We start from the raw sequence: 19,554 nt of genomic DNA, 5'->3' as shown, positions 1-19,554 counted from the left end.
ACTATAGAATGGTTAGTGTAAAATCATTTCTGCTGATTATTCATGATTAGCAATAAGGGTGCAAGAGCTATACCTTGATCTACCATATCAAATGCTACTTGCCGTTTAAGCCAATAAAGGAACATAGACGGGGGTAAGGTCGGAAGAGGACTTTTTTAGCGAATCCAATTCACATTGATACCAAATCCAAATGTCGCTTCGGTACCAATTGATGTCGGATCCAGTTTTTGTATCCAGTTATTGGGAGCGCAGGATAGTAATTTTTTGATCTTTGGATTAAGCTCTTAAGGTTCTCGAGCGAAGTAAATAAGTCCAGCTTAATTTGGGTGTATCCTTTCGCTGTACATTCTGGGGAATTTCAATAAGTAGGAAAAAATTCCATCCAAAATCTCTCAATAAAAATTTATTTAATTCAACAATTTTAATCAACTTCTAATTTTCTAAACGACCCATCAACACCATATTGTGTTTCTTTATATTTTGGTGGACCTTTGCGCTTTGACTCGTCCGTCCTGTACTTCATGTCGTCAAGAAGCCACTGTCGACTGCTCTCAATTCCTTTATAGTAATTATCTGTAGAAAAATTATTTAAGGTTAAGTTTTGTCGATAATTTCGATGAATGATAGTCTTACCAAGTATAGATTTAAGAGGCCCTAGCTCTCCGCCATATTCGGCAGGCAGGACACTTTTGGAAACATGTTGGTGTAAGGAATCTAAACTGCCATGTACAAATAACTGTAGAAAAAGGATAATTCAGGTTTCTATTAAATTATTAATGTATGGCATTCGTCACTTACTCGCTTTGTAAGTTTTTCACTGAGGAAGCTCTGAAACATCTTAAAGATAGTCTCGAAACCGGTTGGTGGTTTGATGAAGTGTATTCCTTTATGCCGGCTAGGATATGCCTCCTTTACAGTATCACCCACTTTTCTAGAAAGGAAAGTTTTATTATTGAAGTATGATTTATTCGTCTGTAAGCGTATATACGAGTATGTATGTGTGTATTGGAAGTGAATAACGTAATGTTGCCCAAGTGTTACGTTACTAAGGGTAGCTTCCGAAGCTTTGCTAACAAAGTTCATCATAAAGGAGTCTAACATTTTTGATAATCTAGCATGGAAGGGAGGGTACACAATAAGGTTGCCGCCGTGAGTCTTCAAAAGAGTTCCGCTCGATTTACAGATAGATAGACAAAAAAACGTTGTTGGCTATAGTAGGTATATAAATACATAGTTTTTCATTGTGCTGTGATAGTAATCTAGAAAAATCATTATATCCAACAAGGGGAATTTAAGTTTTTATCGGAAAGGGATGACTTCAGGTGCGTTACATTCCAAACATTTGAAATGTGGTAGGAATTTTCAGTTTTTCAACATGAGAGCTCAATGAATACGATCGGCATTTTCCGTTTTTACCTTCGAGCTGAATGAATGCATAGAAGCCTTTGAACGAGTGCCGTGCCTTCGTAATGGGTATCTTGGCTACCATGGCATAAGATCCGCTTAAATTGTTGGCGGAAGAGAACTAGACCTCACCAGGAAAAGGCAGAAGCAGAACTAGGGCGGCCTGAAAAAGAGGAATAGAGGCTTGCCATCGAGGTTACATTTTTGAACAGAATTAAATAAACCTTGGACAGAAGGCAGACATAGAGGTTGACAAGCAGGAGATCACCGGTATATAGATGAGATCAAGATGAAGGTGGAGGTTCGCGAAACCTAGGAGAAGGAATTCGGCCTTGTCGGACATCAAAAATCAGTGGCAAAAGTGCTATGAAAAGCTTATGATGGGACACAGGTCACTATCATCGGTCTATCAGTGGGTGCCGCACTGAGGAGAGTCAAAAGAGGTTGGTTTATATGTCCGCTTAGGGAGATGAAGCTCTATTCAGATGTTTTCTGTCATATAGTCAAAACACATCGGGGCTATATACTATACAACTTTTATATAAAAATAAAATTAGGTAGCTTTCTCGTATACGTATTTACCAACTATTAAAATAGATTGTAGTAGGAGAAAGCTATCTAGTTTTATTTTTATTTAGAAGAACCACAAGCATCGGAACGATAATTATGATACAACTTTTGTTTTTTATCCCACTCTCTACCTCTAGGACGCGGTTAAAATGATCTGCAGCCTAAAGATCAATAAGAACCGCTCATAAATCGCTGGCGTAGTTCGCTGTGGAGATCAAAGCTGATCTAGGAGGATCAGCGGAGGGTGAAAGTAAGACCAGGGGTAGTACAGGGATCTATTTTAAGGACGGATTTCTGGAGTGGTTTTTACAATAGTTTGCTAAGACTCGACATGCCAGAATAGTCACGTCTGGTCGGTTGTGCAGATGATGTGACGGCACTTGTTGCGGGACGCACTCGTGAACAGGCGCAAAGCAGACTTGGCAAATTGACGCGACAGGTAGGTGGATGGATGATTGCTCATAGTTTTCGCGAGCAAATCAAAGTATCAGCGGTTACGGCTGCAAACATTGTGGGTCCCACGTCTAGCAGGCGATGTCCTCTGATGACTTAAACGCAATCTATTTTGCTCTACGAGGCAACAATATGCCCTCAGGCTCGTGGCAAGGAGGTACATAGTAAGCGCCTTGCGCAAGTACAGAGATGAGGAGCTTTACGGGTAGCGTCTGCCTACCGCTCTACATCTGAATCGGCCGTGAATGCGATTGTGTAAAGCTATATAAAAGTGTAAGAGAGAAAAGCCAGGGGAGGTGGTTGCTCGTGAAGAATGGTACATCCAGAGGCATATGGACTGCGCGACTCATTGACAACTTGAGGGAATTGCTGAATTGGAAGCATCATAAGGCTGACTATTTCCTAAGCTCCTAAGTGAACAAGGGGGGTTACCAGTCTTACATGTACAAGATTGGGAAGGCACGGTATCTTGATTGTATGTTCTGAGTTTAAGTGGCAGACGACGATGAACGCACCTTTTTCGCTTGTGAAAGGTGGAGTGGGATTCGCCAACAGTTTTATTTCAACGCAGGGATTTCTCTCCAGACAACATTGACGGGAAGATGATGAGGAGCGTTGACAGGTGAAGTCCTGTTGCGCATTACATTCGGGCTCTTCTTGCTACAAAGAAGATGGAGCTCGACCGGGGGAGGGGACGGACGGCAGGAAGTTTCTTGAACTAACAGTTTCCTTCCACTTCTTCCCCCATGGGTCCAAGGAATTCCCTGATTTGAAGGCTCCTCAAGGCGAAAGAGCTCGAAGTTAGCTCTCCAACACTCTGTGCATAAACGCATTCAATCATATGAGAATCACGGTGGTGGCAATTCAATCGGGGATCAAATGAGCCACGCAGTGCTGTGAATTTACGAAAATCGGGCCTTTTAGGAAATACATACTTAAAAAGGCGATTCATAAGAGCCAAGTAAAGGCAATTCATAAATGTATGTACACAACTGCTATGCTCTATTTAGTGCTACGCCTGCCGAATATAAGAAGATGATGAGTGCTCTGGTATTGTTAATTGGAAAATATAGTTGAAAATTATAATAGGGAATTGTCCGTGTTTTCTGTTTGGTTGGCCGGCTCTAGAACAAATGTGAGGTGACAATACCAATTATTGTGCAGGAATTGGGACGGTTTATTAAGAGCGAAAGAATACCATTGCCTACGCTTGTCAAAGTAAAAGCAAGCTTCGGTTATTGGAATTCATACAAATAAAGGATGCTCTCTAGAAAATGTGAATTAAGGACACTTATTGATTCAGCGTACTTACTGTAGCAGCGTTGGTGTTGCTTGCGCTATATGATGCAAAGTTAACCCTGAAACATCGACTAGAATGGTTTCACCACAAATGATAGCCTGGTCGTCGTTATGCAAAATGTAATCAGAAAGTGTAATTGCAATGCTCATGAAATCCCTCAAGTGTTTTTTGTGGGGATCATACTGGAATCTTGTTAGAATAATCCGGGATCCGTCGGGTTGAGTCTTTGGCAGTGGAATCATCGATCTGCAAACGAAATTATTGCTTTACCATGTCTGCTCCTGAATGGTTGCTAAGTTACTTACCCTAAATTGTACATTTCTGTAAATTCTTGGCCAGTTGTATCTCTCGCCGTGAAAAATTCAGGAGCTACGGTACGCAGGGCGAAATACATGTCCAGACGTTCCTTTGTTCGTTCCAGACTGTATTTACACAACCTTAGAAAATTCGTTAAAAACTGGTCATCTGTGAGGGGAATCAACACAAATTTAGAATTACTGTGGGATTATATTGGGTTGGTAATTTACCTGTTTTGGCAATTATGTGGGGTTGTTTGGCAAGCCATTGTTTTAAAGCTTCTAGATCACTAGCTAATGTCTTTGGGTTTTCGCTGAGTTCTTTCCGGGCTTGCTCAGCAAGAGCTGGTGAGAGTGGACGTATATTTGTCATATTAATCTGTAAATGGAAATTAAAATATGAGTTTAATGAAGGTGAGTTTATTATCAATGGATAAGACATTTTTAGATCACTATCTGTTGCCTAATACTAAAAACCAACAATTTTATTCGTTAAAGATCAAAGACAGAGCAGTGGCAGCAGGGCTACTGGAAGTAGCAATAAATGTATTCTCCCGAAGTGATAGAAAATGCAGAGACAGATATAAATTCCTGCAATTCTGACGCTGTTTGCCATGGATAGGGAGTAACGATATCTGCAATGGAGCATAGTGTACTATCGGATGCTGCAGTTATTTTATGAAACTAATAGAAATATTGCCTTTGTAGACTTTCCGGGCTGGATCATCCTCATCCATACGAGTTAACTGACCCGCCCTTCGCAATTTATTGAGCCGGACCCAGGCATTCGAGGAATACATAAGGGTCAGAGCTGTTATGGGTTTGGATTGCATTACCATTTGCATCACGGATCTCTTTTCCTAGGGCCAGGTTTAAGACGATGCATGATAGAGCATTCCTTCCCTTCAATTTCGTGGGGATACCGAATTATCTCATGGCCGTATATAGTTTTACCCTGGCTATGCTATCATAGGCGACCATGAAGTCGATGGAAAGATGGTGCAACTGATGGCCATATACCAACAGTTTAAGCCGTCGCTTGCCACAGAGAGAAAATCTGATCTGGTGCTGATTCGCCTGGAGTGAAGCCTCTTTGGTATGGGTCGATGACGTTCTGGACGTATGAGGTTATCCGGCTATCAGGATAGCGGATAATATGTTATAGATGGTACTCAGCAACATGGTACCTCTATAATTGCTGTGCGGCAGGATGTACATCGAGGTGTATAAGACTTCATCTTGCCGACTTGTTAGTAAAACTTCCACGCCTGGCGCTTGCTCCCTGTACTTCTCAAATTCACAGGCTTGTTGGTTCTCCCAGGCTTCCTTTTGATGTTTGTGAAGCCGTTTCCTTGGTATACATTTAGTGGATCGACTTGAAGGTCCATCACTCTTAGGCTGCTTTCGATTAGGTTAGAAGATGGGACCTCGGTTGAGGAGTACTGTTATTGGTTTCCATTACTTTGTCTATAGTGAGTTCTACTAGGATGTTCCTCCTTCCTATGGTGTACCCTAAAGACAGTTTCCCTTGAAAGCCCGCGTTGCTTCTTCATTTTCAGAAGTAAACTTAACGCGTCTTCCAGGTCCTGAGGACATCATCTCATTTTTGTCACACCTTCTTGGCAAATACTACGAGTCTTAGTCTCGGCGCTTCTGAAGTTACATATGAATGGGGCTGAAAATCCAATTAAGATGGACTGTATCTGCCTAAGGGTTACTGCCTAATAGCACCCATGAAGTGATGTTGATATTATTCTGCATTCCTGTCCCAAAAATTCGGCGTCAAATCATTCCGCATCCGAAAGCTATTGGAAGAACTTCTAAAATAATCAGTTAAGTATTTTTCTATAATGTTGGTCACCCACTCAACCACATGTCTTAAAGGAAGGAAAAGTATTGCCTAGGTCACTTGGTTAAACTTTCGTCGGCAAAGAATAATTATGGGCTCAAATGTGACTTTCTAAACATTGTCTAGCAAAGTAACATTCTGGAAAGATTTTACTTTTTTTTGGCATTGTATTGTGGTATTTTGATTAGCTTTCCTTCAAACGTGGGTTACGTTTTGGACGTATCCCTCACAGAAACAATATTTCTTGTTTCGAAGCCTTTTTTAAAAGTAGTTCGATTGACCCCATATTGAGGAGCATTACTACGAGAAGGTTCCAGGCGGCGACAGCTTGGGTTATCTTCTTCTTTTGCAACTTATATATATTTGCGGTGCATCTAGGGAAAATATGTAAATACAATTGCGAACACCGTTTCCGTCGCCAGGCAATTATTTTTTTATACGATTTTTATAGCATATACAAATATTTCTGACACAACTTATGCTCTTTGTCAGTGCAGCCAACTTCTTGGTGGCTTATTAGGCTTTGTTAGTAATGGTAATTTTGGTTTTTGCCATTAGGCAAGGAATATACCTTATTTCAGGCACACTTCCAACATCTTTACGAGTAAGTCGGGTTTACTGTACACTATTAACTCTAGAGCTTTGTTAGGAATGCTACCCAAACCTGGATGAAGTCGTAAATTTCCCGACATATTTAACGCAGTTCTTTTGCAACTAAGGCCACCACGTTCCCTTGCTTTCCGGTGTTTTTCGAGTGGGCGAAGTGTGGCTGCATGGTGCCAATTAGTCAAGTTCTGTTAATTTCGACGACTTTCTCTTCGATAGTGTTGGCCAGTTGTATATTGTGTGTGATACCAGTGCCACCCGCATCCCTTTTCTAAGGCTTTATCTCGGTAACAACCTCGTCAATGATCTTACACCCGATAATAGTCTTCTATTTGCCAGCCCTGCTCTAAGAACTTCACAATTTTATCTAATAGTCTTTTTGTGGTTATATCCTTGGATTTTATACGTTGCAGAAGAAGGTACCGTAACTTTTTTTAGATAGCCGGCATATGTTCCTTTCCCTTATGTGGAGATGATGATCACTTCTGATTAAATCCTGCTGTTCTCTATCTTCTTCTCTTTTTTTCGTTTTTCCTGTTTTTTTTTTGCCTTTTGAGAGTCTCTTGCACCATTGATTTATACAACTGTTCTTGAACGTTCATTCCAGGATTTTCCTAATCTGATTTCATGATTTGAGGGGGTGTCACCTGTGTCGTCTGACCTATCTTTTCCCCAAAAGCCTTCTCACTTCTTCCATTCTAAACTTTCCTATTGCCAGTCTGATGCTTTTTATTATAACCCACATGTTCTGGTGAACGTTCTTCCCCCCTGGATGAATTTGCGCTGCAGAGACCTAGGGAGCATCAAGCTCCTTTTGAATAAGTCCGCCACTGAATAAATAGTCCTTTGTCTACATGGTGACAGGTATATATTATTAGATACCATAAGAGTCAAATTTCTAATTGAGACCTTTCATTTGATACCATACATGACTATATTTGCTGAAAAAAAAATGTACACCCCCCTTTTGCATGTATGGACACCCAACCTCAATCTCAACGTAGAAGGATATTACTCACTGCATGTCTGGACGTTCTCCGTTTTCACTTTCTCACCAAACTTCGTGCCAATCGGTATAGCCGTTTCTGAGAGAAGTGCGTGTGACAGACAGGCAGACAGATAGACGGACAGACAGACATTGAACCGATTTTAATAAGATTTTGTTTTGCAAACAAAACCTTAAAAACCATAAGTTTGAACCAGAAGATACGGTAAGGTAATTTTGCTTCATGACAACACACCGGCGTACGAAATCCATCACTAATGCCGCTATATTTGCTAGGAAGCGCTGCAATAATTATGGACAAGTTGGGTGATTCATTTAGTTCAAAAGGCTAATACTTTTCTTGGTGTGATATCCATAAATTCCTAGAGAGATGAGAGTACTTCCTACAGTTAAGAACACTACTGCTTTGAATGAAATATTTTTACTTGTTTCTTGAGATAGGGAAAAAATAGTGGAGACTTGGCCCTCCTGGATTAGAAACTGGCGAGGGATTAATTACTCGTTCCTTAAAAGAAACCTGAGAGTTTTGAAACTAGGATAGGATCCGAACAACGGCAAGGGAGATTGAAAAGGGATTACCTACCTATCTTGAAAAAAACTTGATAGCTTTGAAACCAGGAGCACGGAATCGGATACGATCGGGACAACAACAACAACCTCAGTAGAGAAAAATGGACCAACATGGTCCATGAAACCAAATCACCTGGCTGCACGATATATGACATGCGATTGCACATTGTCTTTATAAGTGGAAACGATTCGGGAAGCAGAGAGTTGAGTGGCGTTCATTTTGTATAACACTTTTGGACATCTTATGCAATTTGACTAAAGCTAAAATTCTTCAACACCACATTTTTGCCGCTTCCGTCGTTGTCGTAGCACATTGTTCAAACACAGAGTTTAATATCAAGTGACTTGGGTTTAAACTGACCGACACCGTGGGAGCAATAAGATTGACCACTCTGGGATTTGCAATAGATTTAGGAATCGTCTTCTGCAAAGGTGTTGACATCGGCTTCGAAAGGGGTATTCCTTGCGTCCGGCACTTCTCACAGGATTAGAGAGCTGTGATCCCCTAAATTCAACATCGACCGTTTGCATGATTTCACTGCCGCTCCAAGGTGGGAGAGTTATCTTTCTGATTGGACGGTGGAGACCCTAAGTAACCCGCAAAAGAATATCGATGGAAACGCTCTTTTCTTGATTGGGATGCAGGTCACCGGCCGCGTCCCGAAGAAGTATCACAAGATCAGGCTGATTGCCGAATTGTGGAAGCGGATCGAAAGCTTCATAAAAAGGAATTTGTTATTACGCTGGTCAGGGAAGGAGATTATGCCGTAGATCGCAATGATTTCAGAACTAAAGAATTCACATGTGGTTGCAAACCTTCCATGGTCATGTGAGGAACGTTAACAGTCGATGATGAGCAACTGAAGAGGTGGGAGCTCTTAGTAACACATCCGGTCATCAATACACTCAAAGGCAGTAAAGCCGCTGGGCTTGACAATTTCTGCGGAGAGTTACTCATTGCTGCACCTCCAGTTTCTGCTACTTCCAATCCAAGACTTTTGCCAGAGAGTGGAAGAAAGCGATGGTTGTTAAAATTCCAAAGAAGGGCATCCGTCACAAAAATAATAGCTAAATTTTATTCTGGGACGCATCAAGGAACACCTCGCTTGGTTGACAGAGAGCATGTTGGTTTCCTCTCTGGATCCTCCTGGATTGACCACATTTCACCTGCTTTTCATTGATTTTGAGGAGGCTTTCGACAGTGTGAAACGGGAGTATATTGAGCTGAAGGCTGATACATATGCTAACTAAATCGACCGTCAAGATCTAAAACTAATCGGCAAAAAGAACTATTGCTAAATCTACGATGAAAATACAAAAATCACGGCCGTTAAAAATCTGCAGGTTAATTCAGATTCAAATCATTTATAATAGATTAGATTGTATAAACAGATAACTTCTAGATACGAATTTATGTACAGTGCGTTGACTTTTTGACTTTATGTAGATTCGCATCTCTATCACCAACACGTTTTCGTCAACGGGAGCATCATGTGTAAAGGCTTAACTTTCTTATCAGTGCTGGAGTAATACTAATCAACAAGCAATTTAGATTCAAGTCATGTCGTTCCAGCGTACTTTAATCCGTCGGAATTTAAATATTTTTCCGTGAAGAAAAAAAAGGCCGTAAATACCAGTATTAACAATTGCTTCGTCTTATAACGCTTCCATGAAGTATACATATAGTTGCAGTATTGTTGATTAACAATTAGTCTTGCTCGAATTGCATCTTGACTGATAGCGCAGAAGATATTTGTTTGAACGTTATTGAGAAATAGCAGAGGCTGGGTTTGAGCGGGAGTCGGTACCATTATCTTGGGTCAATTTACTCGTAATGAAATGAAAGTCGTAGTTCAGGTCAGTAGTTGATTATTCTGATTTTGATGCTTTGTTTAAATGGCAGGGACATCGAAAGAATCGGATTTTATAAGTAACATTGTTTTCAAATCACCAGCTACTGAGTTTTTTTGAGTTAATCAAATAAAACGCTTAGAAGCATTTTTCTAGCAAATCCAACTGCTATGTGGATGGCCATGGCTTCGTATTGGGATACTGAAGTCATCTCAAATTAAGTTGAGGCCTCTGCGCAAAACCGGGCTGTCTGGAGTTTCTTATAAAGGCACGCCTAGACCCGACCTGACACTGGTTGGTGCGTCGTTGATGGGGATGATACCTGATACTTGCCGATTTATGCTGTCCTGATGCGTTCCAGAACTCTCGGATAGGAAGTAAATGGAAAATAGGTAGTTCGACTGCATGATAGCTTCTCCAGAGCGGCGTACTTGTAGAAATTAGATGAAATCTTCAATCCAACTTTCTGGCTACAGAGTGTGTTTTTTTTGGATAATAGTTGAGGGATTTGAAACTTGCTATCTTTACAAAAAGGAAATTTTTAGACAGGTGAAGCAAATTTAGCCGAATTGTGGGTAATGAGGACATGCTCAACTGCAACCTGGAGGTCCTTCAGGCGTTGACCGCTCTCCATCTGCACATACAGATGCAGACAATGGTACGAATTAGAGATGGGCAAAAAATAACCAAACTGTTAAAAATAACAGTTTCTTCATCAAAAACGAATTAATCGTTTTTTCAATTTTAAAACAACAGCTACATTTTTCTGCCTAAATAAAACATTAAAATGAAGCGGTAACGTATAACATTTAACGTATGACAAAATCAACTGTTAACGATAACGAGTGGAAAGAAACGTTTTCTGTTAAAACTAAAAACGCATCGCATCGAAACGATTAGCTAGTCGTTTCGGCTATTCTTCATGGGAATGAGTTAGACAATGTCGAGTCGAGCATATCCGCACATACGATGCGTATGCAATGCACCCAAAAACACCACACACACACCAGTACAGCTCAGCAGTACGTGCGCGAACCACAACCGAGAGCGGATTTCTCTTTCAATACAGAAGCATCACGCGATTCTCAACGAGCCTTCCAGGCAACAGGTTACAATGGCAACGAAACGACAAATAGCGAAATCGCGACACTATACGAAAGAAACAACTGTTTTTTTTATTATGAACTGTTTCATTGCAAAACGAAAGAAATGAAAACAACTGTTTCGATTTTTCAACTGTTCTGTTGCAAGTTATTGAAGAACGATTAACAGTTGATTTTTCAATTTCAATGGAGATGGGTGTATATGGGATTTTTTTCGTGAATTTTGATTTTAATTAGTTATTATAGACTGAGATTATTTTAGACAAAGATATTAAGTGCTGAAAATAGATTAGAACCAAATAAAAATAAAACAATAATCAGTAAGTAACAAATTTGTTTCCATTAAATCGACTACTTTAAAAAAATTTTTAGTGAGCGGTAGGCAACGAAGCGATGTGTGGAGCTATTTTTCACAAAAAGAAAACGTAAAAGCAGTTTGTAATATCTGCAAAGCTGAAATTTCGTTTAAGAGTACAATAACTAATTTAAAAAGCCACCTGAAAAGGAAGCACGTAGGCGTTTATACAGAACTTGTTTCCAAAAATTGTGCAAATGATAATTCGCAGAATAGCAGCGGATCAGTAATACCTCTTGAGTCTGGAACAGCCACCATTAACACCGAAAGCGCAGAAACGATTCCTCAGCCAAATGTATCCGTACCTGTAATACCTTCAGCATCCAGCGGCCAAAATCGAGTAAAACGGCAACGAACAATTGGCTCCTACATTGCTAAAGAAATAACTTCACACCAAAAGAATCTAATTGATCGGGATCTTCTCGATTTATTTGTGAAGGAATTTCATCCATTCAGTATTGTTGAAGAACCTTCCTTTCGGAAGGTAATCAAATGGATTCCCGGATACGAACTTCCTTCAAGGAAGACAATTTCAACAACAATGATACCTGCCCTGTATCAAAGTTGTGTTGAAAATGTTCGAGATTTGGTGTCACGCGAGGCAATATCTGTTTGCTTGACGACAGACTGCTGGACATCTGCCAACAATGAGAATTATATGGCAACAACCGCTCATTTCATAACTGAAGGGTTTACTTTTAAGACTGTATTATTGAAATGCTCTTATTTAAGTGGGAGTCATACGGCCGTTCATCTCGCGGAGGAGATAAAAAATATAATATTGGAATGGAATTTAGAGGGAAAGGTACTTGTGTGAAATATATCAAGTCTCAACCTGCAATTTTAATATGAAAAAGAAGTATATTTTAGGTAAATTATGCTATTTCGGATAATGCAACAAATATTACAAAAGCGTTAGCTGATATATTGAGTTTGAAGCATTATGGCTGCTATGCCCATAGCCTTAATTTAATTGTTCAACGAGCTCTTAAGGAACTGGAGCCAACACTAGAAAAAATTAAAAAAATCGTAACGTTTTTTAAAAGAAGTTCGTTGAACAATGAGAAACTCTTGAAGTTTCAAATAAATTCAGGTGTTTCTCAACCAAAACGTTTGATTCAGGATGTGAGTACGAGGTGGAATTCTACCTTTTATATGCTACGTCGGTTCATAGAGCTAGAGGAGGCAATACGAGCGACTATAGCTTTAGTTGACAGGAATTTGCCCGTTCTCACAGGAGAGGAATGGAAGACCTGCAAGGAAGTGTGCAACATATTGAGCCCATTCGAAGAAATGACCAATTCGATGAGTGGCGAAAAATACATGACAGGAAGCGCCGCGATTGTGGTCACCCGGTGTCTTAAAGGTGTTTGCGAACGGTTTGCCCGAAATTCTACCTTCTCTGCAGCGACAGAAAAAGTTGTCAGCTCATTACGTCAGGGATTGACTGATCGATTTGGAAATATAGAAAAAATTATCCCGCTGGCGATTTGCACCCTTCTAGATCCCAGATATAAGCATCATGTTTTTCAAGATGATTCTGCACTTTCCGCGGTTAAAACTTTTTTGGAGAACTTAACAATAGAAATGATCGAAAAAAAAACACAAGTGAACAACATAGTGGCGGATCGTGCACTTCTAGATCCTCTGTTACCATTCCTTTCCGAAATGAACCAAGTGCTTGGGGCATTTTAGATGAAATTATGGGCGATAAGCAACCACAAGCATCTCCAATATCACGAGCGAAAAAAGAGATCGAGAGTTATTTTCAAGATGACGTTCTCCCACGTCGGGATGACGACGGAAATAGCAGTAATGTTTTAAATTGCTGGAAAACATTCCGGCATATTTACCCCAATTTAGTCAAAATATTTCGTATTAACTGCAATATCGTCGCAACCTCCGTTCCTTGTGAACGTATATTTTCAAAAGCTGGTAACCTTATTAGTGAAAAACGTACCAGGCTATCATCTGAGAAAGTTGAGTTAATTTTGTTTTTGAATGCAAATTTGGAGTCCTCAGATCAATGAATTTAATTGTTTGAGCAGCAGAGAGGAGCACCTTTCATTTATTATGTTTGTTTTTTTTTTCTTTATTTTTATTTATGTTGATTGAATTAAGAGTATTGCTTGTTGAACTGAATTTCGGTTAAATATTAATTTATTTATAAAAGGTATAATGCTTTATTTTTTTGCTGATGTATTTCCTTATTTTCTCTTCTTTTATAAGCTAAATATGGACATCCATCCAACAAAGATTGATGAAAAATCAATTTTTTTATTTATTAATGTATCACTATCACCTATAACAGGAGGTATATCTATTGTACAAATTATTCCTTTTTTCTGGTGCTGTAAGAATGCCTGGATTCACCATATAAGACAGTTGCTAAAAAAAATCGAAAATATAGTTGAATAATGCTTAATAAATAAGCCTTCTCAATCATTATTTTTTCAACCGTTATTTTTCAACTGTTGTTTTTAACTCTTATTTTTCTTGAAAAAACTGTTAACGTTTTTCAAAAACAACAGAAACGCCCATGCCTAGTACGAATTATTGTTCGAAAGCGCCCGGTTTGCACCTAGACAAGTTTCAGCTAACACAATAAATACATCCTGAGCCTGTCATTTCCTGAAGAGCGGAGCGGAGCCAGTTGCTACTCAAATTAGTGCGGGCCGCCATCGACCAGAGACTAGAAGCCATTGGAATACAATGATTTCATGTGGAGTGCATAACTTTGACCTTTTAGAACTTTTAAGAAAAAGCCGGATCTTATATAATAACTAATACTCATTACTAATTTTTTACTCTAAGATGAATTTTAGGTGGAGGGGTGGGGGATACCAGATGTCAAGTTGAAATACTTGGAAGTAGGAATAGACTTGCTTGATATACTATAGGTCATAGGTACACTATAACCAGTAAAAGGAGCACAACAGTTCTTTTGGGACATAGTGCAACTTTCACTAATAGAATAATAAAACGAACCTGTGAGAGAGCAAGTAGATGTCATCAGCGTGTTTAAGGAAAGATGTCGTAGTCCATTGAATTCCTAAGCGTCTTCCGGACATAGCAGCGTGAAAACGTCACCGATAACAAGAAGAAATAATATCGGTGATGCAACCTTGGGGCTCCGCATTGAACCCCAAAATCTCCTTCCTGGGATTTGGGATATAGTCATCTTGGCTTCTATACATTTCTAAGAGAATAGGCGTGGGATAGGCTCCTTACAAGGTGTGTGAGTACTAGGCGTGATATTTGAAACTTAATTGTCCTATAATGCTGCTGTTCGTCAAATCTCTCCGTTTTTCAGAATTGTGATGTTCAAGTTTTCATTCCTGTATGTGTTTGCAACTGTCTAGGCTCGCCCAAATTTGCAGTTCCACCGAAGTATCCGTTGCGTGAAGTTCGATCCACCAAAGCCGATACGAGCAATTTTTGCAATGCGACTATCGCTCAACTGGTCAAATAATAGGAATCACGAATAAAACGTCAGAAAAAGCTGGTGAGCGCTGTGCTGCCATTAGAAGCGCTTAAGTTGGCCAACTCAAATAAGGATAGAATCAGGCCTAGTTAACTGCGGAAACGTGAAAGCGGATCTACAACTGTAAGAAGTTAAGGGTTCTAAAGATCGCTGCAGGCTATGCGACATGATTAATTCCATTTCAGTGGTTAGCGAAGCAGGAGGTACCGGGCTTCGCTACCGTATAATATGGTCATGAAAGAGGTTCCAAGTGATTCGACGCAAAAAGTTAACTCAGGGTTTCTCGTCTATTATGATGATTAATCTATAAAACGGAATGACATCCAACGAAGTCCCACGCCGCGCGAATGAAATGGTAATCAACTCTAACATGTGAATTCGACTGTTCCAACAAAAAAATATGATCGTTTCAGCCATTAATGAGTTTTCCTGGAGTTAAGCCATACACTGAAGAACCACAACTTCTGCAGTTCGTGTGCTCTTCCTTTGTTTTCGAAAAAAATGTCAACAATGTATCTAGGGTGCTTTATGGAAGAGTTAATAGCTATTACCAGAGTGACATATGATAGGCAATAATGCCTCGTGTTGGATTAAGGTTAAGTCCCTCCTCTAGCTAGCCTTGCTACCAGTATGTGAGGAACTAATCGAAAAGATGACTAACGGTGAATTAGATAACAGAATCCGTTGTATCTTACATTTGGCCACTTTGAAATTTCTAAAATAATTAAACTTCGGAAGCTGCAATGTGTTGGTCACGTTCAACGTATGGATGAGATGCAAATACCTAAAAGTGTATTTGAAGGGAGAAAAGAAGGACGAAGTCCGAGTGGAAAACCCTGAAAGCGCTGAGCGGATTCTGTTGACACTGAGGACACTGAATTATTGTTTGGATTTCGAAATTGGAGGACGTGATCGATGGATAGAAATGGTTGGAGGAATGACAGCCGAAGGCGACAATGAAACTTGCTCCGAGTACATGATTTACCAGATTGTCTCTTTAATACATGGTCGTGTGGCTCTTCTCTAGGAAGGTCGTCCCTGTCCAGCGCATCTGTTATATCGTTGTGAGATCAGCTTTATATTGGAACAAGGTATCGGCTAGCTGCTCGGAAGCTTCGCTTGTGCATAGGGAGCACATACTCCATGAGAAAATCTTTTATTTATTTTGGTTGTCGGGTCGTGTTGTAAGATCAACCCAGTCCGAAGCTTCGCAACAAGTATAGGGTTGTCAATCGTACCCAACTTCCAACTTGAAACACCTTTTGATACAATTTAGTCCGTTTTTAGGGGCTGGAGTCTCGCCTTCAACGTTTTACGCCGGCAGGTTTTCATTGAGAAAGAACTCCCACATGGAGGTGGAAACAGGGTTTGGTAGTAGAGTTATTAGTGGTGGTACAGCAACGTGGTATGAATCCATGTTTTCGCCCTGGGACCTATGGCCTGGGACGGCGCCCAAATTCGCAAAAATTAGATCTGCTTCCAGCTTAGGAAGAATGTCGTGGTGGGTTTCTAAGGTTTTGTGGAGTAGAATATTATTTTTAGGTGGATTTTCTTTTTGTCTTTTTCCGGCTTCTGTTAGTCATATTTATCCATTGGTTGGACGTTCAAGTGTTGGATTTTCCATTTGTACAGGTGCAATCGTCGAATCGGTTTTCTTCGGTAAAGAGTTTGTTATCACCTTGTTTCCCCATTTCTTGAGTCATTTTTCATTGATTTGATATCGGCATAATCAAATCAGTGGATGCTTCGGCCTTTCTTTCTTCCAGCGCCCGAACTTAATGCCGCTTATCAAGGATCGGAAGTTTTGATGGATATTCCGCTTTTCCTTAATGATTTCACAGTTCATTTATGCGTTTCCCCAGTGAAAAACCCAATGTTCCCGTTTGTTCCTATTTACATTCGCACTTTCCAACCATAGCAAACCAAATATGAAATTGTGCTGAGGTCGTCGTTATGTGGATTACAATAGATGACTGTGGATGAATCGTTTGCAAGATTGGAAAGGGGTGCTCCACACAATGAAAATTGCGTCAACTTTTTCCTGGCTATACTATGCTTTGGGATCTATATATATTCCCAGTAAATTTGATGGATAAGTCACTTCAAAACAACATAGTGTAAAGCCGGTGAGTTGGAAGATAAATTATCGATAAGCGATTTCTGTATCAGTATTCAATAAAAGCCCCAAGAACATCTGAACTTGGTAACTAAATCGTGACTGGAAGATAATTTGCAACATTTATCGCACATGCACCCTTTGCTATAACTTGAAAAAAGCTCCGAAAAAAATTATATTCATCTTTGAATATCATACGTAAATTACGATATGACCCAGAAGGTCAATTTCATTAGAACATAGTAACACGTTGGTGATGAGTACTCCATTAGGTGGCAATCTGTGCGTCGAAGATAGATACGAATCGACAGACTAGATTCTCTGCTTCCACGTGATTTTATTAGCAGCCAGCGGCAGAGCTTCTTCATCGGCGGGAAGTGTATTTTTTTGCAGCCAGAGCCCATAAATTAAATTAAAAATAATATTCCGAGAACAGCCGCAAAACACCTGCTCGTTCCACGCGAGTGCATGGGTTCCCCTGAAGGTGAATTCTATAGTCCCTCCGTTTTATGTGGAAAAAGTTTATTAAATATTGGGAATATTGTAAAGTATTCATCTGAACGTGATGTTCAGTGTTGGTTGTACGTTATTATGCGAAATGACGCAACCCAACTCCAGCTTGTAGGCAGTAGCTGTTTCTACTTAGTCACGACTGGAAAGGCTACTTGGCAGTAAGCGACCTCACTTTTCCTACAAACATTCACCAGTCATTTTTCAATGAAAACATGTCTGGACGTAGAAATCAGAGCGTTAGAATGAAAATCGATTTTTCTTATCAAATGGAATTACGAGCACGTAATAAATTAAATAGTCGACTTTTGACTTGCGCCGATTGTTATCTGGTTCCTGAAATTCGAGGCCGGCTATGAGGTTTCCGCAAGAAGCAATGCTTAATGAAAAGCGAAACGTTATAAAAAGAGCAAACACGATCTTAAGATAAAAAGATAACTTTTGTAGAATAAGTAATCATACGATACGACGACAATGGAAGTCGTTATTTCCACCTGATATCACAGAACAAAAGTGAAAAACACTTGGGACTGAATAAATTCGTTTCAAAGAAGTGAGTATTTGATATTTACTTTTGAACAGATCTGAGCACTTCACTTGAGTTGAAAAGATACTTTCGGTGTCGTTCACAGCCGCGCGAAACTGGTACTTTCCCACGAGTATGTGGCTTTAAGGCGGAAAGTGCACTGGACTGAGTTCCACGATCTTCCCGGACAGAGAGCAAGTCTTACGCGAGACTCCAAGATAGTGTTATTGAGAAATCACTGAATATACTTTTGTTCACCGAAGTCTTCAGTATTGTCTAGGAGTTAGCAACCGTAGTGCTCTGTGCTGAGCTTTACTGACGACTAGAGCTTCTCTAGATAATTAGACACTCCGATCGTGTCCAGCGGCTACACTAAACGTGAAAATAGAGTTTCGTTTTACTCTACTGCAAGTGTTCGACATACATATGTAGTGTATTATGAACAGAGAATCCCATAAGATCTTGGCGCTAGCATCGTTTCGAAATTTTCAAGGAAAACTGTTAATTGCCATACACAGCATCTAAGTGGACAGACCTTAAATACCTCATCTATCTCATCTGCGGGTTAACCCATTTTCTTATCTGATCGCAGCGAGAAAAGCCTCACCCTCTGCTCAGTCCAATTTGAGATACAGACCTTATTTAAGAAATGTTAGTAATGTTAGAGGCTACTCTAGATGATCCCCTGTGTTGAGTTGCCAGATCTCGGCTATGGAACACCCAGAAAGAAATCCAAATATTGAGGATGGGAAAGGAAGTTTATTTACCGTGAAGGGCTTCGGAAACCCATCACCTGGGGTTTTTGCGAATGGGCAAACGGGCTCTCGGTCGTTGACATTCATCGTCCACAGTGCTTCAGTAGAAGGGAACTTGGCTACTTTTTCATCTAATGCTAAAAAAGATCTTGGTGAAATAGATTTACACCGGATCCTTTTTGCAAAAGCTCCAAACTTGGGAGGTTATCATTGAGGGCAACATTACCCCCAGGCAATCGAGAGTTGTTGCGGGACTCAGAAAGGAACTTGAATAGCCCCCGGATTGACATAATTATTGATTCTGTAAAAGACGAGGGTGGAAGGCAGCAAACTGCAACAGCGTTTGTGTTACTGAGGGAATGCATAAATGAACTCTGTACGTCATCAACGAGGGGCAGAATATCCACCAAATTATCAGGGCTCTGGTACGGGGCATTAAGTTGTCCTATATGAGTGAGTTGGAGGAGAAAAATGCCCACGCGTCATGTGGCAAAGTCACGTTGGAGACGCAGGTGATGAGAGTGAGAGCGCGGGCAAAAGGAGTACTGATGAAATAAGCAAACGCCTTGGTGCCTATCAAGCGGCCAAGAGTTCTTCGATTTCGGTTCCGACTTTGACAAAAGGGGAAGAGTCTACAGCTCGTAAGCCTGAACAATGGTGAGCGGCAGAAGGAGAAAATAAAATTCGTCCGTAAATAACCATTATTTCCAAGAAAGGAGATATTTCTTATGCCGATATCCTTCGGCAAGTCACAGCCAATTCGTAATTGGGGGGGATCTGATACTGGAGTTAAACAAATC

General features: G+C 40.2%; 2 protein-coding genes across 2 annotated transcripts; one reads left to right on the top strand and one right to left on the bottom strand.

Moving 5' to 3' along the window:
• Positions 1 to 386: 386 nt before the first annotated feature.
• LOC119654576 (clavesin-2-like) lies at positions 387 to 18,329 on the bottom strand. Its single transcript, XM_038060034.1, has 7 exons — positions 18,046 to 18,329; positions 4,255 to 4,402; positions 4,033 to 4,192; positions 3,740 to 3,973; positions 799 to 931; positions 634 to 736; positions 387 to 573 (listed from the first exon to the last, which is right to left on the bottom strand). Exons 2-7 carry the CDS (start codon positions 4,394 to 4,396, stop codon positions 422 to 424), a joined length of 924 nt encoding a protein of 307 aa, XP_037915962.1. The 5' UTR covers positions 4,397 to 4,402; positions 18,046 to 18,329; the 3' UTR covers positions 387 to 421.
• Positions 4,423 to 13,803, top strand: LOC119654022 (E3 SUMO-protein ligase ZBED1-like). Its single transcript, XM_038059185.1, has 5 exons — positions 4,423 to 4,437; positions 11,271 to 11,328; positions 11,381 to 12,168; positions 12,234 to 12,993; positions 13,059 to 13,803. The coding sequence occupies exons 1-5, from the start codon at positions 4,423 to 4,425 to the stop codon at positions 13,391 to 13,393; spliced, it is 1,956 nt and encodes a 651-aa protein (XP_037915113.1). The 3' UTR covers positions 13,394 to 13,803.
• Positions 18,330 to 19,554: the final 1,225 nt, after the last annotated feature.

Source organism: Hermetia illucens, chromosome 4 (assembly GCF_905115235.1).
Source record: "Hermetia illucens chromosome 4, iHerIll2.2.curated.20191125, whole genome shotgun sequence".
In the NCBI taxonomy this organism is placed as follows: Eukaryota; Metazoa; Arthropoda; class Insecta; order Diptera; family Stratiomyidae; genus Hermetia; species Hermetia illucens.
Note: the sequence above shows the minus strand (reverse complement) of the source record. Positions and strands in the feature narration are given on the sequence as shown.